General features: G+C 38.1%; 2 protein-coding genes across 5 annotated transcripts in view; one reads left to right on the top strand and one right to left on the bottom strand.

Moving 5' to 3' along the window:
* POLK (DNA polymerase kappa) overlaps positions 1-14618 on the bottom strand; it is a 35316-nt gene extending 20698 nt beyond the window's left edge. The window contains exons 1-4 of one of the 3 annotated variants that reach the window (XM_066180753.1): positions 14446-14618; positions 13864-14346; positions 4624-4802; positions 2099-2218 (exon numbers count right to left, since the gene is read on the bottom strand). In XM_066180753.1, the coding sequence (XP_066036850.1) occupies positions 2099-2218; positions 4624-4761 (258 nt within the window). In that variant the 5' untranslated portion in view covers positions 4762-4802; positions 13864-14346; positions 14446-14618. Of the gene's footprint in view, positions 1-2098; positions 2219-4623; positions 4803-13863 lie in introns of all 3 variants that reach the window. The other 2 variants (XM_066180752.1, XM_066180751.1) reach the window with 2 other exon arrangements.
* A 242-nt stretch (positions 14619-14860) lies between these two features.
* The window catches only part of CERT1 (ceramide transporter 1), an 83867-nt gene continuing 73878 nt past the window's right edge, over positions 14861-24849 (top strand). For both annotated transcript variants that reach the window (XM_066180750.1, XM_066180749.1), the window contains exons 1-2: positions 14861-15138; positions 18480-18614. In XM_066180750.1, the coding sequence (XP_066036847.1) occupies positions 15043-15138; positions 18480-18614 (231 nt within the window). In that variant the 5' untranslated portion in view covers positions 14861-15042. The remainder of the gene's footprint in view (positions 15139-18479; positions 18615-24849) is intronic.

The following is a 24849-nucleotide window of genomic DNA, read 5'->3' as shown; positions in this document are numbered from 1 at the left end:
TGCAAAGTAAACGGTTTGCAAAAAACAAAAGCCTAGGGAGATATAGCTGGCAGGTAAGAAACAGAAAAAGGACGAGGTATTTAGAATATCAGATAGAGAAGACTGGCTTCAAGTCCACAAATTTCAGTGAAGACTCTGGGACAATGACCGCTTTGGAATGAGGACTGATGGTGATCTGTGGATGTGGGATGAGAAAGGAAAATTCAGGCTATGAAAAATTAAAAGAAAGGAGAGAAGAAAGCAAAATGGTCAGAATTTTTTTCTGGGATAATGAAGGCAACAACAATCATGAACCAGAGATTATGTGAACACAGAGCATAGTACAAAAATCCAAGGTTTCAAGATGTTTTTACAGCAGCAAAGATGTAAAATTAGCCTGCAAAAAAGCGTGCATACTATACTCCTCTAATGACATTTCTCATGCAGTATGACAGCTGTCTTTACAGTCTGTCTACTGGAAATAAAGATCACTGCTATTTCAGAAAGCAGCATAAAGATTTCAAACACTGAATTTGAAACTTTGGTCCCAGTAAGACACAAAGGAGAGAACTTATCTCCTTAAGTTTCTTTTTTCTTCTACAGAAACCAGTTTTCATAAGAAACATTAAAAGAATATAAAATTAGGTTGCAATATCAAGCAATCAATTTCTAAAAAAGACAACATGAAGGTATACAAAGCAATACAAAGTTTTTGATTTTCACAAAGTGCACTACATATTCTCTCATCACATAACTATATAATAACATTATTTATAAAATTTGTGTTATTCATGTAATTCATTCTTTAAGAAAGACTATTCTTTGTAAAATAAATAGTTCTCTGGTGAAGGTAGGATGGAAATAGAAGTGTTTTTTTCTGTAACTAAATTACTTATAAGCTACCTTAGGTAACTAAAAAAACTGGACAAGAGGAGTCATAACTAATCCATGTTAAAGATTCACTAAAACAATTGTGGTATACAGGCTTACAACAAACTTTTCAGAGGAACAAATTTGAAACACTGGCATCTAAAGTACAGAAGTGATTTGTAAACCTGAAATAAACAAAGAAGTTGGTACACGAAAAAGACCTCAACCTTTAATCGTCATAACGCCACTGAAAATTAAAGGATGTGTGTAATCTTCATGTGCTTCAGCTCCCCATCTACAAGCCAAAAACATATTCCTCTAGTTTGCTGCAATATTGCAAGAGTTAAGAATTCACAATATGTGGTGTACAACATAAAAAAACTCTATTAGGAAATCAGTAATTTTGTATTCAAAACTGGATTAGACAAGAGTTCAACAAATAAAGCTTGGGGCCACCCACTGAACATTGAGGACAACAGTAAGTATTGAATAATTTTCTCCTCAGTGAACACAATCCACTATGTGCACTGAATAAAACAGGAATCTTGTCAAGGAAAACTAGCAAGCAATCATTAAAAGACTGAATCACAGACAAATGAAAATGGAAAGGAATTCAGCTCCCACAAACAATTTTAATTCTGCTGTGCCTTGTAATATTTGGTGTGCAACCTTTCTTTCAACGTTTCATACACTGTAATACTTTGGAGACTATTATCTACCATTAACACTTGAAAAGAGAAATAGCCTCTTTATCCCTCTACTTCAGGACACTTGCATTTCTTGTGACTGCTTGCCATGATGACTTTTCATTAATTAGCTTAAAAAAGGCATCAATTATACCCAGAATTATTGACAATTCTGATCTATCTCATTCCATCACAGGCACTGAACACAAATATAAGTAAATGCTAAACCTCATAGTGATATGATATTTACTATTAAAGCATTTAACAAACATTTACATAAATCGTAATGACATCACTTTAAACTCATCAGACTTGGAAAAACAGGAATTCTTTTTTCTTTTACTCATTTAGAGAACATTTTGAAGTAATTTTAAAAACTATTCTTCTAGCAAGTTTATATTAAGATGACACCATCAAAGTATTGTGCACTCTTCCTTGAATGTCTAACATCAAATGGTAGTTTAACATTGTGTCAATCAGCAGAATTGAATGCAAAAAACCAGAACACACCAAAATGTTTATGATGCAACATTTACCCCAGAAAGTTTTTGGGAGATTAGTACCTGCAGCTGAGCTTTCAAGAGCTGTTGTGCTGTAATTTTCTCTTTTAGCTGCATCATTTTTTCAATTCGTTGGTTAACTTGTTGATCTTTCTTAAGTTCATTTTCATAAAATTTAGAACCCTGAAAGAAATAAATCACAAAAGACTATGTTGTTCTTTTTATTCTTTATCTTGTCTTTAAGGAACCACACTTAATCTTTAAATACAGAAAACATAAAACACAGAGATGGTTTCTATTGCATGCTTTGGGCTTTTGTATAAAAATACACAAAAAAGACTGGTGGTTCTTTCTCCCTCTCTTCAAATAACACACGTTTCTCCTACACAAAGGAGTTTAAGGAGTTATTAGAGAACTTTGTATGTTTATTTAGTCTAACATTTGACAATTAAAAATTTAAAAGAGTAGATAGAAGTCAAACTACCCTTTGCAACACCTCCAAGGTATGTAGAACAAAACTCTAATAAAAATATATTTAAGCATTTTTTCAGACTTCCACATAGCTTAATGTACATGGAAATATATAATGACATTGTATAAGGTAAATTCAATTATACTGTTGAGTATTCTGTTGGCCAATTAATCTTGAAGGACACTGCAGAATCAGAAGCTGTTTGGAAGAGGATGATGAAAGCCAAATGCGTATAAAACAGCCTCTTGCTCTCAAGTATGTAATTGCTCCTTCAAAAAAAGGCATGAATACAAGGAGATGTAACAAAAAGACAATAATCATGTACACAATGTATAATGTGGCTTTCTCTCCTCTGACTCATAACAAAGAAAGGAGTGCATACAATGAAGTAGAAAAAGTAAGAATTCAAAACTAGGAAATAAAATACTTTTCTTGCAATTTGCCTTAGTTTACAAGTGAAATTACATTTGCAAGAAAAGGTTTTTGTTCAACTGCTTGGTAAAATCTGCAAAAATTAACACATCTTTATGTCGAAGTGTGTGACTACCAAACTGTCACTGATACCAATAATTCAGCCACAGTCAAGTCAGATTCAGGCATTTATATAAAAAGCAAAAATATACACTTTTATAACAATGGTAGAAAAGATGATGGCAGGGCTGTAATATGTCATGTTTCATTAGAAGAAATATCTAATTAGAAAAAAATTAGGGTGTGCTTTCTTTGAATATCAGATATGCCTTTTATCTCTTCTCCCCTGTGTCATCAAACATGACCTGCTGAGACTCACTGAAAGAAATGAGCACCAAAAGGTAGGTCTGGAAAGCAACCCAATACTTGAGATTATTAGTAAGTTTTTAATTTTTTTTCCATGTCTTGCAGTATTTCACAGCTGAAATGCCATAAACCTTCTTGCAATACAGCTGTGGGTAGTGTCTGTAGGTGTCATTTCAAAGATTATGGAAATGCTTAAGGAAAAGAATCAATGCTTCTTTTTGGATTTCTTGATGTGTATCTGGCAATTATAAACTTGCACTTTTTTGACAGAAATATATTCTAGTAGTTGGATGCCTATATGTCAGTTTTGAAAGTCTATTTTACAGTTAATTCTATTTCATATCAGGAAATGAAACAGTAATTGCTACAATGAAATAATTTATGTAAATATCATTATCTAGGATATGTCTGAAAAAGCAGTTTTCAAGAAAGAGTGAACACAGTACGTAGAAGAAACAACTTATCAATACCAAGCTTGATAGCATATAAAGTATCATCAATGTGAAAATAAAAGCAAAAAAAGGAAAAAGCTTGCTACATTAGAACTGTTTGCAGCATGTTTTCTCTTTCTCTCCTTTCTTCCTCTGCCCCACCCCCGCAGATCACCACAGAACAATAGTAGTTAACACAGAATGCATCAGGATGACATCAAAGCACATAATCTCGGGGCATGGTGACACCAAATAAAATACACACTTGTGCAAGGAGCAGTAAGAAAACCCTGAGATTCTCAGATAAAGCGTTATCCCTATATTGTTCTATTGGAACTTTCCAATAACAACTAGGATGACAAATACTTCACTGGTTTGTAGAGTTGTGAGGGCCTCTGTGGATATTTAGTACAAAACTGCACACTACTGCCCACCTCTCTTGAATACTGAGAAGACAGCCACAAAGGCAGTAAAAACTTGATTATAAAAAAAACCTCGATTACATCAAATTCATTCGTTACAGGAAGGTGACCAAAAGAAGTAAATCTGCTTGACTGATTAAATGACGGGGTGGAAAAAAGGAATGGAAAGGGGGAGAAAAAGAGCAAGCTGCAGCCTTCACAATTACCCCTGGAAAATGCTGCAGTATTTATGCACTGCTTTGGACAAAAAGAGAGTGCTTAAGCATATACTCAGTTGTCCCCCTCCATGTCCTTGTGGATGAATCCAACAACACCCTAAAAGTACACTAAACAATGGCCCCTCTCCTTCCTCCTTGCACATAAACTACTTCTAAGAAGATGCCACCCATATACACATGTGAGGGAAAAATTTTGGGGGAGGGAGGAAGAGGGCCATATGATACTGGACCACAAATAAAGCACCAGGAAAAAAGTAATCAAACCAACCTTGGTAGCTTCCATGATGATTTTGTTGATTTTTTCCTTATCCAAACCCTGCATTCCAGCTTTGTTATCATTAAGGCCCATTCTAAGTAGAAGTCCATCATTGCAAGAGCTGTTAGCAACCTTTTTCATGTTGTCCATTGCACTTCTTGAAAACACGTACCTGGTTTAAAATCTAATATCTGAAAAAAAAGTAATCAAATATTTATGTTCCAACTGAACAATAACAACAATTAGATTTTTGAATTAATTCACTTTATTTAGTGAATAAATATTTTATATTTATTCAGAATACAACATACTTATCTCAAATATGAAGACTTGTATTCCTGCAGAGTGGCTGACTTGCCACACACACACCACATCAAAACACCTGTAACTCTCAGTGTTTGGAGACAGAAAGACTCTATTTTGTTATTAAATTAAAACTATTTTCCTTTAAAACCTCCCTTCCAGAAATAATTGAGCACAAACCAACCTCAGGTAAAGGCTAGTACCTTACATATGAACATGACACTTGTGCCTGTGCATTATCCTGTCAGATGAAGCATCACTGCCTTAAACACAAAACACTGCTCACTTTTACATTAAAAGAAAAAAAAAGCAATATTTTTAATTTGAAGAAAACCACTGCTCATTTGGTCATCATCCCTGCTTGAGACAAGTTGTCGTATCCTTTCCAGTAATTTCTAGCTCAAACTCCAAACCTTTGTGTCAAAACTCATATTTTAAAAACAGATGGCTTCAACCAAAAATTTTGAATAAAACCCTAATTCAGGGTAAAATTCATGCACATTAATGTGTTGAGCCATGGTATCCAACTAGTGGAACTTACCAACTACTCAACTACTTACTACTCAACTACAGCTAACAGTAATCTCTTACACATGCAGATACTTCTGATTTGTGAACTTCTGACATCTTCCCTTGTCCTTTATTGAAAGAAGATTGCTGAATCCTCAATAGGCTCTAACTATAGAGTAAACTGTTTAGTTATGAAATTGATCTCAAAAAAAGAAAGAAAGTAGATTTCACCTTCTGTAGCATGAAGCAATGACCTTATTTTTGCCAGAATCAAACAAGCAGACTTGCAGAATAGTTTAAGCCGGAAGGGACCTTTTAGAGGTCACCAAGTCCAACCCCTGCAATGAGCAGGGACATCTTCAACTACATCAGGTTGTCCAGAGCCCTGCCCAACTTGCCATCAGATGGTTCCAGCAACGGGGCATCCACCACTTCTCTGGGCAACCTGTCCCAGTGTTCCACCACCTTCGCTGTAAAAAAACACCTCATGGCACCAACCCTCCTCAGTTTAAAACCATTACCCCTTGTCATACTGCAACAGGCCCTGTTAAGAAGTCCAAGTGTGACAATGACATAAATTATTTAGAATTCATTTATTACTGAAAAAGCATACAGAAACAATTTCTTCCTGCCCCAAGTCACTGACTCATAAACCACTCCAGCTTTACTGTCATGCAGAATGGACAGTCACTCCTCAACTTTACTGCTCCCTGTGACAGGAACCCTTCCTATTTGGAGAAGCCCCACCCTTTTAGGCAAATACACCAGCTTTCTTAATCACAAAATACATAAATCTACAAGTGTGTCATTTTTCCTTTAAATGTCAGGATTTAAGTGGGCCTCATTAACAATCAAATACTCATCATGTATTTTTACATTTAAAGGTGAGTTTTTGTTAATGAAGAACCACACGAGTAACTTTTAAAAATTAATGATGATGACGTTCATATTTTCCTGAAGTTCTTCTACTGAAACCTACGAGCCAACTGAAGCCCAGATATCAGACAGCCACGTTTACCAAAAAAGTTCCTCCAAAAATATCCAAATTTTAATCATATGCAATTAATTCACATTATTAGTTATGGTGTTTGCTGACAAATGCAAGATCAGTTACACAATGCTGTGTTTATACACAGTGTATTGTATTAAAAAGTTGATGCAGAGATCAGAATTCTTCTTTAATCCTTTAGTAGTACTTGAGCTTCTGGGAATAGGAATGGCTTCACAGCTCTTATGTGCATTTATCAAATCAGAGACTACAATGTTGAACATCTTCGTAAGTTTTTCAGCTACTGTAGGACAATCATTTACAGTTAACACACACATTGATCAGAACAGTTTTTCTAGACTTCAATAAAAGGAAAAAGCACTTCACCCCAAACATTCCAAATTTCATCTCATGTTCATAAGCACCCCTGCAGCAATCATCTCCCAGTAATTCCACTGTTACTGTCAATCTCTGTAAGTAACAGGCAACATTTCCAAGGAGTATTTTCATCAAAGTAAAATATCCCTCCACTATTCTCCCTGCTTCTTTCATCACTCATTGCCTTCAAAAAACAGGAAAGAACACAAGATTGCTTCCATTTTCCATTCTAGTATTTTCAAAATGTTCTTTGCTGTTCCTTATTCCTAAAAGTGTCTTTCTCCCTAGCATGTACAAATCTTTCCCCTCCCTCATTCAGAGCACTCTAAAAGGCTCAGTTTACAGCAGAGACTTTAAAAAGTAATTAATGTTAGTCAAAGGAAAGTCTTCTCTATCATTGTTATGTATCTAACAGTAAAAAATACCATGACAATTACAGTGATGGAAAAAATAATTGTCTTTATAAAGTCTCAAATGTGGTGATCACCTGGTGTATTTTATCTTTTGAGCTTATTATGTGGAACAAAATTGCCAATCCCAGATGAGAAAAAGGATAAACCCCAAATAATACCTTAGCAGAACTTAAGAAGAAAATATTTATCTGAGGACATGACATTAGTTCTCCACCAGAGCTTACAGGTGGAGAAAAGGGAAAACATGAATAATGGTGATAAAATTTCCAGCTGCTTAAAACAAAGAGAACCTGAACATGATCTTGGTTTCAAATGAACAGGTCTGAAAAAAAAAAATCCATAAAATATTTAACATATTGAAATGAATCACAACAGCTACAATAAGACAACTGATATAGTACTGTCAGATAAAACCAGTGCTCATTTGCCATAGGTGAAAATGAAAATATTTGAACACAGCAAACAAGCAGCAGAATTTTAAACTGTGCAAAATGTGAGCAAAATGCCAATGTAGAAACAAAGTAACTGTTTCTATTAGGCTGGAGAAAACACTGACCTGGTGGTGACAAATATTTTACTAAAATAATTTTGAAGAAGTGGGTAAGGGACTATGATCTAATGAAACAGTCTACACAGAGTGACACACTCGTGGCATGCTGTTACCTCAAGAAGCTGCTGTGAGACCAAGCTGCTTCCTCTAGCACAGAACACAACACCTCCCTCAGCATGACACTGAGCAAGTAGGGTGTGAAACCAGAGGAGTCTGTAAAGGCGTCTACAATAATATACCACCCTATTGTTCCTGTGACTGGGGAACAAGGGGAAACAGGAAAATCAAATGTAAGTGGAAGGAGATAACTTTTCAATTGCTGGGGAAGGAATTCTAAAGGTAAAGACTTTGGCAGTGAATGTCAACAGTTAATGTAAAGCAAACCAACAAACAAAAACGTTGAGAAGAACCACAAAATACCATTACTGTGTAGAAAGTTTTATGAGTAAGCTGGGATGCCTACAAGTGGAAAAAGATCACTAATTAAACCATAATCGAGCTCTTCCAGAATCAGGCCCAGAAACTAAACTGAACTAGTAAGACAGGGTTATATAGTATTTGAAGGTGTCAAGAGATTGAAACAGCAATAAAATTAGAGTAATAATTTAATTTCAAGTGCCTCTATGTTCATTCAAATTTAGCATTTTTTTAACAGCTGACTGAACCAACCCAAAGGAAATGGCTTGTATTTGATCCTGTCCCACTCTTCCAACTTGTCTTCATTAAAAATCCTCCAATTCCAGCAACAGAAACTCTGCACACTGTGTGAAAAGTTAAATGCCTTTATATTACAGTTCCCATGCAATAAAATAATGTAAAAGATAAAAAGCATTTCTAAGAAGGTTCAGTTCAGTGGGCGTGGTGTTATTTTGTACATTATTAATGTTTGCAATGTATGTTAACAGTTTCTCTTTTGTTGACCATGTTCACAACGTGGGAAGAACCATTAAGAGTGGAAAATGACACCAGTATGGAAAAGCCTGAAAAATAATTTATTTGCATACTGAGTTATTATTTAATGCATGTAAACTGTGTGCCTGTCCTCGTAAATAAAACAAATTCTGATATCTTTGCTATCACAGATGCTCATGACAATGTGAGGTGCAAAGGAGTTACTAAGAGACACAATTGTTTACTTAGCCCAGAGCTCAAAAACTAAACAAAGGAATCAAAACATACAGTACACACATAAAGGACTGTCCTAACACTTCTAACTAAGTCTTCATGGTATGTAAAAGAAATTGAAATATATGTTGCAAATAGCAGAACAAATATTAGAGTCTCTTTCCCAAATGATCTTTTAATTATTATCTTCAGGATGGCTAAAAAAAGGATCTAAATTAAATATTTTTCTTAATTTCAACTCATAAAAGCCTCCAGTAACATCGCATCAAAATCTGATACAACATTTACTGTAGCAAGAGCCCAAAACAAACTTCCTATTTTCTCTCAGTTAAAATACTTCAGAGATTCCTTTATTTAAACTCTTCCATTGTTACTTTAGTAAGAACAAAGCAAAATTGTAACACCTAACTCGATTTACAAATGTAGAGAATGGATAAAGCAATAGCTTCTGGAACTCTGTCACTACACGGGCTACATCTGAAGAAAACCAACATCCCCCAACATTTCAATGACAAGGTCAAGGTGTTAATAGTTCTGTTAAAGCACTGAAAGCACAACGAACGTTTATAAAGTTAGGGCTTCATCCAGTTTTGACCACAAAGAGTCATTCCTCAGAGTTTTGGCTAAAATCAAGTGTGGTAGAGTACAGATCTCCATGTCCAAAAGTTACACACCACTAAAGTTAGGATTATACCAAAAATACCAGAGAGAAGAAAAGGACAGAAAAAACTTCTGTTCAAATATACCATGTCTTTTATATTTCTTATGATAACTTAAAAAAATCACCCATTATCAAAATCTGCTGAAGTTTGCAGCACTCATTGCAAGTGGGGGTGGAAAAATTTCTTCCTTAAGACCATTAAGATAATCACATTCCTGTGAGAAGATCCTCAAAAGCCAAATATTAAATAATCCAGCTCTGTTAAATCTTCAGTAAAAAGGCAATTCTGTAGTTTAAGACGCAAAAAACCCAATTTCATTTACATCAAAATCTTTGCTGAGCCATCAAAAACTTTGTTCACCATAATAAACAACTGAGGCAACCAAAAACCTCGTAAGTCAAAGCAAGCAACACAAACAAAATAAACAAGCTGGATAAGTGTGTTTTCCTAGTGAGAACGCTACCAAGGAAAAAGCTGTTACTAAGAAGCTTTCTTTGCAGTAACTGTTTTTTGTATTGACACGGAATTCAGCTATGCCAACAGGTTCAGCCACTGCGAACAGGTTTCTTTACCAAACCCCTGGAGCTAATGGGTGGTTACTGTTCTGCATCTCAAACAGGACAGCTCATATTCACCCATCTGCAAAACCTTTTGGTTCGTGTAAATGTAGAAGAAACTATGAAGAAAATTATACACATACTGAATAAAAGTATAAGAAATCAACCCTTTAAAAACAAACAGACAAACCAACTACGAAGTGCAATAAATTAAAATAACCAACCAACTACAAACAATAAATTAAAACAAACCAACCAACCAACCTAAGGAAAATTGTTTTGTCAAGAGATGTGGAAAGCTGCTACACTCTGCTATAAGTGAATGGGGATAATCTGTAAGAAAAATGGAATTCACTTGTACCAAAGACTATACTTCACAAGTAAGCATGAAATAATTTATCTACTTCATTACTTTTTGCCAAGCATTGTCCAGTGCCTGAAAAGTGATACACCGAAAAAGAAAGCCATGCAGACTGATTCAAGAGTAACTCTCATTCCCAAACTTTTAAATGTCTCCTTTGTATTGGAAATACTTACAGCTGGAAGCCACCTCAAAACAAAGCTTCTGGATATTACTGAAACAATACCAGGTGCGATAAATGAGAGAGACTACACGATACCTTCCAAATAAGACTAAAACTCATATAAACAAGCATTTTTAATGGGCAACATTTGGTTGTTACTCCAATTGCTAATTTAGTTTGAATTTGTAGCCATGTAGCCATTTGTAGCCACTTCTTACTCCACTCAAGCCAGAGAAGTATCTTCATCCAAGCTGGGCACATGCATTGTTATACAACTAAAATCCATCTGACCCATGTAGGTAAAGAAAATCATGTACACATAGTTAGGCCCTTTGAATAACAGGTTTCGCACAAATGCATTGCTTTATTTCCTGAACTTCTAAGACAATAACAAACATAAATTCAACAAACTAGGAAAATTCAACCCTGCTAGAGTATTCTCAACATTTCTGCTATTTCAAAGGCCACGCTGCAAACTCCAGCAATGATTTCATTTCATGTTACTTGATTTATCCATTACTTGGATAAGGATGTTACCTCAAAACAGTGACATTATATTAATCCTAAAACATCCTGAGTTGGAAAGGACCCACAGTGAAGATTGAAGTCCATCTCCTGGAATTGCACAGGACAACCCCAAAAATCACACCACGCTCCTGAGAGAATACATGTGTATACAAACTGCATACTTTCAAGAAAGAAGTGCACCTGTCCTCTGTAAGCATTCATTTGGCAAGGAAACATTCTGGGTGACTGGATTTAGCAAACTCTTAACTCTCATTTCCTGTGAAAATATGTTCCTCTGATAATGATTTAAGTGTCAGTTGCTTCGAAGTCTCTTTCTCAGCAGGCAATTAACCACCACAGCAATGTTCAAGGAAGCACATTACACTGTCCTTCTACATATCTGCTCGATTTCTCTGAGCCACAGGGGGTTTGATTTTTACAAGAGGCTTGGTTTCTGGATAACCCTGAGAAGACTCCTGTCAGTTCTAATCCTGTAGTGATTTACAAGACAAGAACTGGCAGAAAGAAGTGCACAACACTGTTGTCAGCATTTAATACACGTGCATTTAGCACACATGGTGTTGACCACATAGACGCCCTGGTAGTGTGTCCAAAACTACTGTTTCACTACTCTCCCTCTCTCAAAATATAACACAAAAAAATTCATTAGAAAAAAGGATCTTCCAATAATGATGTAGTATCTTTACAAATGTAAAAAGCCAGAGCACATGATAAATTAATACTGAACAGAAAACTGGGCCAGAATTCATGAAAGTGAAGACTCCAAGTGCTCAAGCTGACACATATGAAATAAGACTACTTTTAAAGCAGCAGCTGACTCAGCATTTCACAAAAACACAGATCCCATACAAGCACCTGGAATTAGCCCTGAAAAAACGAGGTCCTAGAATTACATCTTCTGTATACACGTTGACTTTAAGATGTAACAAATTACAGACAAATCCATCCTTTTAAACATTAAATAATTCACACTGAAAGTAAACAGTTAATAGAGACTGCTTCTGACAATGTTCAAAAATAAATGTCAAAATATTATATGCCATTCACCAAAGTGTCTGAATAATTCTTTGCTTATGTGAAGAGGGACACAGGTAAAAAAAGTGGAATATTCATCCTCTATCAAATTTCTGTAGGCAAGACACAATGCAATTATTTTCTAAATTCTACTTCCAGTTTTTCTATCAAAAAAATCCTCTTTAGAACATCTAAGTTTATTCAAAGGGCAAGAACCAAGGTATCTTCTTCTGCCTCTGTTCAGTATTTAAAAGGACCTTTTTAACGCAAAGATTTATCTCAAGTCTTTAAGTTTTCCTTGCACTTTTAGATCACTGGAAACAAAGGCTTTGGCAGTTTAATCCATAAAGAAAATGATGAAGGAACTGAACACTCATCAGTAAAAACTACACTAGAGGTACTGTAGATTCATATATGATTTATTTCAATTTTTCTTTACTTAGAAATAAAAGCCTAATAGGGTGATTCACAGACAGCAAAACTGTTTTAGAATGAAGCATCTGAGTAATTAATATTTCTGGGCCTGGGCATAACAAAGGTCCATTAAGGATCCTCCTGAGAAAAATAGCCTTAAATTTCAGAACAAACATAATGGTAAGCATGAACACACTAGAAAGTGATGGAGATTCTGTTTTAAAAACATAAAATGAACATCCTAAAACAGAAGGTACAGGATCAGAAAAAATAGCCAAAATTAACAAACAAAACAAACATCCTTTCTCTCTAGAAAGGATGTATATGTTTGCTGAACAACCTGAAGAAATATCTACCTGACGTATTTTTAGTTTATAACACTCGATTGACTCAGTGTTCTGGAGGGGGAAAAGAAAAAGCAAGCTTCCTCTGTAACTAAGGGAACAGTTCTAGATCAAAAGTGTGACAGGGAATGTCTGTGTGCACGCCACTGTCACAAGGACTTGCTCAGACATGTCTCTTCAGCTTTAACTCCTCTTGAAAAGAAGTTAATTCAGAATTTATCTGGGAAAACACAACTGGCCTCACAGGTGATGCCAACTAACTTCAACAACACATTGCATAGAATATAAATTATTCTCACACACATCAATACGTACCGAGCTTGCTTGGCAAACACAGTACATTGAAACCGATGGTAAGGAGAAAAAAATGCCCTTCATTTCTTCCCCAAACACATAGTGAATCAAAGAACATTGGTTTTTGGCAGCTTTTTATATATTAGTAAATTGTCTAAGGTAGCACCCATAGCAGACTTCTGTAAAACTTTTTTTCCGGTACATTACAGTGATTACACAAATATTAAGATGTCTATGACTATTTTTTATTTCTAATAGTTTAGGATAATGACACTGCCTTCTGAATCATCCTCAGTTCTGCATCCATTGTAAACATCTTTACATCTGAGACTTTGAGAAGGTATGAATATTATTTAACTTTTAACTGCTATATGTAGAGAATGCATATACGTAGATGTGTCAATGGTCTTTCAAAAAAATTAATAAACCCCCAATGGAAACTTTCAAACAGCATAACAGGAAAACTACACAACTTTTTGTCTTAGGACAAAACTCCTAAAAAAGAAGTCGGAGAAAACAGAATTGTGCAGCGCTGCTTTTGCAACAACAGAAGTGTATTCCCAACCCGAAATTTCCTCAGCCAACATTCTTTGACGCACTTTTCCCCCGCCCAAGAAATAAGGAGAGAGGAGATGAGTTAGTACAAACCTTAAGTCTTTCCCAAACCACTATATCCGCTGTTCACAAATCCTGAAGTGACAGGTGCAACAGGGTGGGGTTTTTTGGGTTGGGTTTTTTTTTTCTCATTCTAGGAATATACCTCCACCCATAAATATCGACAAAAGCACGTATTTCAGACTAAGTCTGAAGAAAAAAAAAAAAGAAAAAAGAAAAAAAAACCAACAAAAAACAAAAACCCAACGATTTCGTTCCCCAAACTATGAGAGCAGTTTAATGAACGGAAGACAGGACACCCGCAGTACCTGGCAGCCGGGCGCTGGCCCATCACTGCCGGCTCCGCGCTCCCCGCGCCCCCGGGCACCGCCGGGGAGGCAGAACCCGGGCGGGTCCCCACGGCTCCCCTCTCCTTTCACCCAGAGACGGAAGCATCTCCCGCCCCTTCTCGCCGTCTCCACCATCATTGATTAGGGAAAAGTTTGGCGCTCGCCCCCCCGCTTCTTCCCTCGAGTCCTGCCGGTTTGAGGGGAGGAAGAGAGGTTACATCTCCTCACCCACGAAAGCAAGCAGAGCCGGAGAGACGCTACGCCTCGTTAAAGATAAAGCACAAACCTCTGCACAAACAAGAGAAAGCAAACATCGCCCCGGGCAGCACCGTCGCCCTGGGTAGCGGAGTAGCCCTCACCTGGGGGCACCGAGGCGGGACCCGCCGGCGCCGCCACAAGAACAACGAAACCAAGATGGCGGCCGCGCACCGCCGGAGTGAGACTACATCTCCCAGCAGGCTCGACGGGCAATGGCGCCCGGACTGGCGGCCGCGAGGGGCAGGACTACAACTCCCGCGGGGCGCCGCGGCGGGGCGGGGCGCTGGTGGATGGCGGAATAAACCGCCCGCCTATCCTAAGATGGCGGCGGCGGGAGCGCGCTGAGCGGGTGCTCGGCAGGCGGGCGCGCGCTCGCCCCGCCTTCCCTGCCTGTCCCGCTGTTGTGGCTCTGGCCGCGGGCGGGGTCTGCGGGGCCGCGGCGAGGGGAGCCCGAGGCTGCGAGCCTGGTCGCCGGCCGGTCGCTGGCAGGGGCGGGCGGCGCTCGGTGGCGGCACCCGCTCGAGTAGAACCCGGCGCTCCGGTCCCGTCGGCAGAAGAAGGCGGCTGTGGGCGGGGGCCGCTCCGGCTCTTTCCCAGCTCGGCGGTGGCTGCGGCTTCGGTCTCCATGTCGGACAACCAGAGCTGGAATTCCTCCGGCTCCGAGGAGGACCCCGAGACCGAGCTCGGACTGCCTGTTGAGCTCTGCGGGGTGCTCAGCAAGGTAAGCCGCCTCTGCCCCGTTCCTGCGCCCTGCCGCCCCCACCCTCTCCGCTGTCAGCCCCGGGGGCTCGGGCCGAGGGGCCCGGTGGCGGGGGGGCCCGGCGGCTCCGCGGGCGGCGCTGGCACGGCCGGGGCACCGCCACCTGACGGCGGAGCCGCTGCCAGGCAGAGCCGCGGCGTTGCCGGGCGCCCCCTCCCTCAGCCCCGCTTCCCCCGCGGCCGCGGGGAGCCTTTCCCCCGGTAGAGCCGCGGTCCCCGCCGAGCCCGCCGGCCGCGGGGCTCCGGCAGCCGCGCCGGGAGGGCGTCACCCCTGCGGCTCGGGCTCCGGCCGGAGCGGCGCCGGGCCTGGGTGCCGCGTCTGCCCGGGAGCTCCCGGAGGCTCCCGCAGCCGGTGGTGCCTTCCCCAGGAGCGGGCACGGCTTGGAGTGCAAGTATCAAGGCAGGGCAATGAAATACTCCTGCGGCGAGAGATAACGGGAGGAGCGGAAAAGGAAAATGGCTATGTGGCTTGTTTCCCCCTTTTAAAAATAACCGTGGTTATTTTCTTCTTTTGTCGCTGAAAATAAGGTGACTTCCGAGCATGTTGTCGGTTTATACTGGGAAATTTTATTTTCAGAAGTGCTTTGGGGTAGAATGTTGAATTACTTCGTTTTTATGCAGTTTTTTTTTTAATTACAGAAGGCAAATTCAGAATAACGTTGAAATATCTGTAAGATAAAAGCACTGTGTTTTGAATTTCTTTTCCTGTCCTACGCGATAAGGCTAGGCACAAGCCAGCGTAAGAGGCACGGGATATAGAGCTCTTACACTGCCTTGGATGCGTAGAAAATAGCCATAACTGAGTTCACGCTGTTGTTAGGGACTCTCTGAACCCCTGCCAGCCTGAAAATGTTTCTAACCCCAGAGATAAGAGGAGTGGTTAGAAAAAGAGAAAGATCTCTGCTTTCGTTTGTAAAATCTTATCTAATAGTGGATGGAGGAAGAAGTGGATGGGATGGATGTGAGGTGGTGTTAGAGCAGTTGCAATAAGAGACTTTTGTTTGGTGTATTTTTGCTGTTTTGTTTGCGTTATTTTCGCAGCAGAGTTTTCCTTGGGTAAGATGCTTCCATCGTAAGATGGGAAGTAATTTGTAGGATGTAATTAATTTTTATGTTAGCAGATTAAATACAAAGTCCAGGTGCTCTTTCTCGGTGTTGTAGCAGGTGAAGCCTCAGACATTCTAGCTGAGGTATATGAATAATTTTTACTCTTCTGGATGATTATGATGAGTGTGGCATAATCCCATGTAGTCTTTCCCATGAGAACCCGGAATTTAATCTGAATAGTCAAGTATGGTGAAACCTGTCACAATGAATATGTTTGAGGGGTAGGGTTACCTTTTGTTAGTTGATACCTCAGTAACTATTGAGATAAACTAATTAAAATGGAATGGTAGCATACTGAACTTTCTACCAAGGAAATAGTCTATTTTTAATAACTTACTATGTATAGTTAAAGTTCTAAAATCATAGAAGTAGGCTGCAGTTCACTGTGTGCATAGTAGTTTCAGTAGTTCTGCCCTTCAGTAAAAAGAAATGCTGTGAAGGAAATGGAGTAATTCGGTAAGAGAAACTTGTTAGAAGTATATCCTGCTGGTCTTTTGAAATGTTTTGAAACTCTATACTTTTTTTTCCATTGTATTTCCTGCTAGTGATTTTAAGGTGGATACAAAGAGAGAACTTAAGTGGAAGAGGCTTTCAGGAAGCACGAGAATCTAGATGCTTGGGAAAACACTGGTCTTTTCTCTCCCAAAACCTTGTGCCTACCCAAGTGTACTTAAAGGAGTCTCTTAATTCGTGGCACATTTGGATTGCAACAGCAGGCTTTGATTGCAACAGCAGATGCAAGATTCACTGCTGTATATGTTTCTGTTAACTTTTTCAGAGAAGGAAAGGTCCTTTTCCTTACTTTTTTTTTCCCCCCAGGATAACTTTGGACTCTGCCTTTCACATCCTGGGAGGAGTTGGGAACATGAGAGACAGGAAAAGAGGAAGGCAGGAAATAATACACCTTTATGACTGCTTGTGCTACCTCTTCATGCACTAAGAACACTTGAAGCTTTCTTTAAGAAATGCTGTATTAGCAATTAAGAGATGAAAAAGGGCTTTATATTTTAAGAGCCAATCAAGGTCTTCCCTACATTTGAAAATTGTTAAGAATTTCTCGGCTATTATTTTTTTTCCTTAGACCTCCTTATCTTATTACTAGAGTTGCCATGTAATTATGGAATATGTGTTAACTAATGTGTGTAGTATGAAGTGGGAACAGGACTGTTAGCTGACTTTCCCCCTCACTTTTTTAGATACAAAATGGTGAATGATGGACAGATTTAAATGTTAACCAGACTTTTTCATCAAAGAACATTTGTCAAAATGAAAGAAATGCTTGCATGATAAGATTGATTGCAATGCTTTTGTTTCTATTTTTTATCAAATTTATAAATTTGCACCCTGATTGATTAATAAGTATCAGTGTATTGTCAGAATTACGGGACAGTCCTGTTTTTCTGTCAGTGTCAAATGATTGTATGAAGTTCATATGATTCTAAAAAATGCAGTCAGAAAGATGTTGCAAATATAGGAATTGTAATCAGAACTTTTGGTCACTTCTTACTAGATCTCTCTAGAATTAACCCAGAATTTGTTCCCAGAATATTGGTTTTATTCAGTGTGTGAATGTGAAGTCCCTGGAAAAATCTGAATGGCAAAAACATGATTGGATGTCTGCTGATAACCAAGTATCTTCTTAGTGAAGGTAGTTAGAATTAAAGCAGTGTCTATGGACAATATTAAATTAATAATGCACTGAGTCCTCTAAGCACTACAGTAGTTATTTACTGTGCTGTGGGATAATGGCATGTTTGTATTTATATGAAGAGAACTTTATATCATATTTTATGTAAAATGAATTATTCTATGTTCCGCTCAAGTCTTTCAGCCTAGCTTTAGATATTAAATTAACTCACTTTGGTCATTAATGTTTGATTTTTTTCCTCTCCCCTGTTTTCTTCAATTTGTGTTTTCAGTACATTCATTGCCTTTATTGTAACTGGCCTTGGCAGTGCAGTTGAAGTCCAGACGTCTCTTGTCCTATTGGTCCTTCAAAAGAATTGCTTTTTTGTTGCTTTAGGAGTTGGTAAAATTCTTCTAGGAACTCTGAGCAGAAAAAAAGTTCTCATTTGGAAGAACGTGTAAAAATAAGTTGCCTTTTTCTTCGGGTGCTCAAAAGCGTAGAAAATATCCATCATTCTTCTTTTATTGTTGTCTTTCCATTGGCTGATCTCTGGAATTTTTTTTTTGCAGTGGACCAACTACATTCATGGGTGGCAGGATCGATGGGTAGTTCTGAAAAGCAACACCCTCAGTTATTACAAGTCTGAAGATGAAACAGAGTATGGCTGCAGAGGTTCTATCTGTCTGAGCAAGGCTGAAATTACAGTAAGTACAATTTTATTATTGCCATCATTCATGACTTGAGGTGTCATATATTTGTATCTGGTGGAAGCAAACAAGGGTATGGCAAATTTTTTAAGTCACCTACTTATGACACTGGCATCATGAAACACTGCGGAGCAGAGCAAGGAACTTGTAATAAAAAAAAAAAGCTTTTAATTTGTGGCTTTGACTAACAACTTTCCATTTTTTTATATTAGAGGGTTTTGTGTGCGGGTTTTGTGTGTGTCTACTCTAAAGGCAGCGAAGTTTTTTCTGCGGGTCAGTTTAAGACCCCAGACCAGTTTCCCAGAGGAGGTACCATCCTACACAGTCTTTGCTCTAGAAAGAGGGTAGTGGTTCTTTGACTGTGATCTGTGACTTTCTGAACACAGCTTTGTAGGTTTCCAAACAAAAACCTTCTTCTCTGTGCTTTTTTTTTCTCTGTACAAGTTAGTGTGTTGCTGTTTTTGTCAAATGGTGAAAGAAGGTCTGGAATAGACTGGTAAGCATAAAGAGCCTATATATAAATGAGTAAGTGTTATGAGGAGTGGCTGATGGGGCTGGGGTTGCTTAACCTGGAGAAGAGGAGGCTAAGGGGGGACCTTACTGCCCTCTACAACTATCTGAAAGGAGGTTGTAGCAAGTTGTATTTCAGTCTCTTCTTCCAGATAAGAAGTGGAAGGATCAGAGTAAATACCCTCAGGTAGTCTCAGGGGAGGTTTCGATTACACAGTAAAAGGCTTCGCAGAACGGGCTGTAAAACATTGAAACAGGATGCCCAGGGCAGAGGTGGAGTTCCAATCCCTGGAAGTGTAAAAAAAGCATGGATATGGCACTTGATGGCATGATTTGATGGTGGTGGTGCTGGGTTGATGGTTGGACTTGATAACATTAGAGTTTTTTCCCAACCTTTATGACTCCCTGAAATCTTAAAAAGATGAAATGGCCTTAGAAGATAAAGAAAAAAAATCTGCTTTTTTGGCTTTCAGAATAACAGTGCATATTATGACTAATGGTTGTCAAAAAGTATGCTGTAGTCTTTCTGCAATGCCATTAAATTGTCTGTCCAGTTATGTGTTTTAGAGTAAAAATAGCCAGACTTTCACGTAGCACACAAATTCCTAAAGTGGTAGTGTTAAATCTTAGCATGTATGTTCCTATTCCACCAAATATGTGGAATTTTTTCAAGCTGTCTCAAGGATGACGAATGAGAACTATTCTTCCTTATTAATAATCGGCCTACAAATAGAATTTTATTAAACACCTCTTGGTTTGAAAAAAAAAAAAAAAAGACTGGATCGATTACATCAACTGGATGTATTTTGGGGAAAAACTTGTGAAGAAAAGGAAATTTTTACATTTAGACGTCTGGCAAGTATTGTAGATATCTAAAAATTTAAACAGATCGTGCAATGTATTTAAACTGTTTTTTTTAAACTGTTTGCACTTCTAAAACTTCTTCAAGATGCGACTTAATCAGGAATTTATTGTACACAACAGTCTCTAGGAGTTCTCACTGAGGTGTATCTGTGGCAATCTGTTGAACCTGTGTTCAGAACTTCAGAAATGTCTCAAGAAGAGAGAGCTTAGCATGCCAGCCAGGCAGAATCAGGAGGGTGCTGGCAAGGATGTAGCCAAAGGGCATCTGCAGGCCTGGTGTACAGCACATCTCAGCAGCCTCAATTCCTTCCAGTGGTGGTGGTGGGGTGAGGTTATGGTGCTGCCATTCCTGCTGGAATGCTTTGGTAGATTGCAGTTTACAAAGGGAAGCTGGAGAGCATATCTTCAGACCAGGGTGTATGTAACACTGTGACTTCTTACAGGTAACTTTTTCTCTCTGACACTTGTTAGATCTGGTAACTTGGAGTTGAATTGATGTATCTGTTTTTAAGATGAACTTCTGGAATACATGAAAAAAGAATTAGAAGCATCCACAGTTCTAAAGTTTAATCTGATGTCTGAGTTCCATTTTTGTTCAGGCTCATGCTTTGTGAATGGCATTTGACAGTTCAGTTGATAGATGGTATCCCTGAGAGCTAGTAAGTTCCCGTTAGTTATATCTAGCTGCAATTAAAATTATTGTTGTAGAAATTTTAGAAGTTGAGGAATCCTCTTGGATCATTTTGTGTCTCTAGGATATAGAAATATACTTTTGAAACTGTCTTGAAATATACTTTTGAAACTCGTTGTTTTTCAGAGGTGATACTTTTAAGCCAGAGTTTTACCATCTATGCTTCTGCTTTGATAGTTGTTTAGTAGCAAATTGCATACTGTATTTTTTTAACTTAAGTTTTCAATCTAAAATTGATTGTGCTCAAAGATAAATATTTAAGATACTCTTCTTGAGGTACATAGTTGATCTTTACTTCTGTGTCCCTGTAATTTCTTCAGTAATTATAAGCTTTTGAACATGTATTTAAATGCATAGGAAAACACCAGCAGCTGGTAGAATAAGTGTTGAAATGATATTGTGTGAAAACTACCTGTCAATGGAACTTTTGTTTATTGAATGATTTGTAATTAATTTGGTAAGATGGGGATGTCAGCTTTTTTACTGGCTTAATGTTCAGTTGCACTCATTTGATGCAGCTGAGATCTTAATCTTTATTTTTCAAGAATCTTGAATACTGTAGGAATCTTTTCAAGAATCTTACTGTACTGTAAGTTCAGTTTCCCTGGATCTTGCTGATCCAGAGTCAGATGTATTAACTACTTGTATTTTAACCTGTATTTCAGTAAAGTTTTCTATAGTATGAGATGGTGTTCATGACTGTAGTGTTCTTGTGTAGGAAAGGGTGGCTGGATTTTTGTAAAGCTTTCTTTTAGGCCCTTGAATTAGGTATGCACGTTTGAATTTCATGGGGAGTGTAATGATTTTCTGTACATAATTAATTCTACTGTTATTATAGAGTGACCACATTTTGTTAATATATAAGCATAAATTTGGGAAGTTGCTGTCACTGAGTAGTCTTACTATACTTTCAGCAATGAAGATGAGTCTAATTATAAGTTGTAGTATTGAGATATAAATGTTGTATGTAGAAACCTAGAGTTGCTTCCGCTCCTGTTTTGTCATTTGTGTTTCATGGGGTAGGGATTGACAGATAATTTTACAGGGATATTTTGTAAGACACTCATCTCCTCGCTTTATTTGATGAAAGAATACTAGTTAAATTCATGCTTATTAGCATAGCTTTTTTGTGTATTTCAAGTTCAGAATTATACTGTCATACATCCGGAACAGGTATGGCCGTGTGACAGTGACCTTTCACTGAATGAAAAATATGGGATCTGATTGGACTACTGGTACTGAAAAGGGCTGATTTCTCTGGAACAGAAGAACAAAGGATGAGTATTTATTGTATCCTCACTGGATTACATCAAGTAATGGCCACATGAACATACAACTGGCCATATGAACTAAGTTTGGGGAAGGATGATGAAAGTCAATATATGATGCTAACTGGCTTGCTTTTATCCACATAAGCCAAAACACCTCAAAGGTGTTTAATTGGTTTATAACAGGGTGGAGGCTGAAACTGAAGATGGGAGTTCGGCTGGGCGATCAGTGGATGAGATTAAATTTTGCATATTATAAAGAGTTCATATATGGACAAACTTAAGTTTTGTTATATTAATCTAGCCTGGTCATACTAAATTACTGCTGTTGATGGTAGTCAGTGCCAGTTGGTCTTTATTAAGGATACCCTTCTTTATTTTAAAACTTTGTAGTTCTTTCATTCTTGAAGTCAAACTTCCAGTGGGAAATCCTGTGCACAGGGTTAAGAATGGATGTTCATGGCAGTCCTGTAAGTCTGGATCCCTGGGGCATGGTTTTGGAGTTGGAAGGTCTACAGTTTGTTATTTAAAGAACATAAAGAAAGTGCCCTGTAGATCTGGAAGTCCAGCTTTTAGGCAACCAGATCCATAAACTTGTACTGTCTTTGCTTTGATTGCTGTGTCTGTTATAGTGCCATCACCACTGTTGTACAGAGTGACTTGCACTAATTCGTGTAGTCACAGCATGATAAATCAAGAATAACATGGTATGCTGTACCCCCACTTCAGGCAATCTGAGAGGAAGGCCAACACTAATTTAATCGTGGTAGAAATTTATATTAGTAGATTCTCAAATCTCTTTATAGAATCCTTAATAACAAAGTGTTTATCTGATGAATTCTAGGGGTTTTGCCTGGTTGGAGTAGCTCTTCTGCATGGACCTCTATGGAGGATCTTGAAAAATATTTAGAGAAATGTAATTATTTTAAGATTGCTTAAGTTCCGCTGTGTGTGAACTTTGTATTTTTTGTCCCTAGAGGTGACTACCTACAGAGGAGGAGTTCCAGAAGCTTATGTTCCAACTTAAAACTGCTGATGGAATTTATATTTGTCGTGATGGTTTAATCCAGTGATTGGTATTCCTTTCCTGTGTGTACTATTGATGTAGAAAAACTTTTTGGTTTTAGTTGCTTAAACAAAATGCAATAACTGTGATACTATGGTTTTCCTTGGCTTTGGTTGTTATACTGCAACAATGTATATGCATATCACAGCTTTTATGGAAACTCCTTAGAGGTGAACTTAGGATGGAGGCAGAAATTATGACTCAGGTCCTCCTGATCATAAGACAAACAGCGTGTTTTATTGTTTGGAACCTCCTTATACAGGAAATTTAAAACTCCCAGATCTAGACAACTGATTGGTCTGGCTCTTAACACCACCCAGCTCCCTGGCCAATGATACATCTGCATTTAAGGTTGGAAGGGATTGGTTGAGTTTAAATCTATCTTACGGTTGTTCACCAAGGGACTTGTTTGTCAAACTAGGAAAGCCAAATTTGGTTTCTTGTTATAGCCAGATTTATCTGTTTGGCTACAGACTAGCTATGCTGTGACAATTCACCCTTCTGGTTATATTAAGAAATGTAAAAGCGTTCTTTGTTATCTCCTGCAGGAGCCTTGCAGTTAGGATGACAAAGACAACATGATGACACAGATATCTCATGTATCATTGGGGTTGTGACATTCACATTCAGGAGCTGCTAAAAGGGTAGTCAGAAATAGAAGTTTTTAAGATGGAGTTACAATTTTACAACTTAACACTACAAATCATAAACATTTAACTCAAAACCATTTTAATTAAAAATAATCAAATTTAATTTTTTACCACTGATGTTTTCTAAATATTTGAGTTTTGGGGTTCAGGTGGGGTGACGGGTAAATTCTCTTACAATTGACAATCTTCTGCTTCCAACAAGCTGTCATCTTGCTAGGTTATGTTGTGAATTGATTTAAAAACATGAGAAAAATATGAGAGCACCCAAGACCTTTGAGGGGGGTGTACATCCACCCTACACTTCTGCCCTTTCTTTGTTTTAACAACTATAATAGGAAAAAACATGCACTTTTGAATGAAATCAACAAGGTGAAACTTATAACTGCCTATATGCTTTACTGTCACCCAGTGTCTGCTATTGCTGAGGGACCTCCTTTTCACAATCAGGTATTGGAAAGCCTTTTCTGGATGAAGCCTTTATGTTTATCTCAAAGGAAAAGCTTCTGCTTTTGCAAAGCCGAATCGGCTAGTCGAAGTGACTTGCTTTCATTTTTAGAACAGAAACACCTGGGTTTGACACTTTGTCTGCCACTTAAGGCCATAGCCTGGCTAGGGCTAAGACCTAGACTGGGTGGAACTTCTCTATCATATCTCTAAAATGAATCTTTTAGTAATAATTCATAGAAGTGCTGATTTTGTTATCTATCCTTGGCTGAATAATCAGTGATGATATAGGAAGTTTATAGATAGTTATAACTATATACATATGTATACAACTCCTTTGAAAGTATTATTTACATTTTTGTTACAAACAAACCAATTCAGAACTATCCAAAGAAACGTCTCTTTGTCTTAGTTAGGTTTAACAGGTCATATCTTTGTATATGATTAAAAATGAATCGTCCTTGTATTAATAATGTCTTTTAAACATTTGATTCTCCCGGTTTTCGAGTAAAGTCATAAGTAAATTGTCATTCTAAGGGTTTTATAGATAGTTTAAGGTGTATATTTAGAGCTTTCAAATTTCTCTTGTGAAAGATTCTTCTCTTGGTTGTGATCCTTGGGTGCTAGTCATAGGCTAATCTCAAAAGAAACTAAGAAGCATTATTTAAATGAAATGCAAAATGTCACTGCTAATCTTGCTGTCTAAAATACCTTTGGAATAAAGTTAACAAGTTAAAGA

This window comes from Chamaea fasciata, unplaced genomic scaffold (genome assembly GCF_029207755.1).
Source record: "Chamaea fasciata isolate MVZ Bird 193981 ecotype frontalis unplaced genomic scaffold, bChaFas1.0.hap1 SCAF_4, whole genome shotgun sequence".
Lineage (NCBI taxonomy): Eukaryota > Metazoa > Chordata > Aves > Passeriformes > Sylviidae > Chamaea > Chamaea fasciata.
The sequence above is the reverse complement of the archived record's forward strand: the minus strand, read 5'-3'. Positions and strand labels throughout refer to the sequence as shown.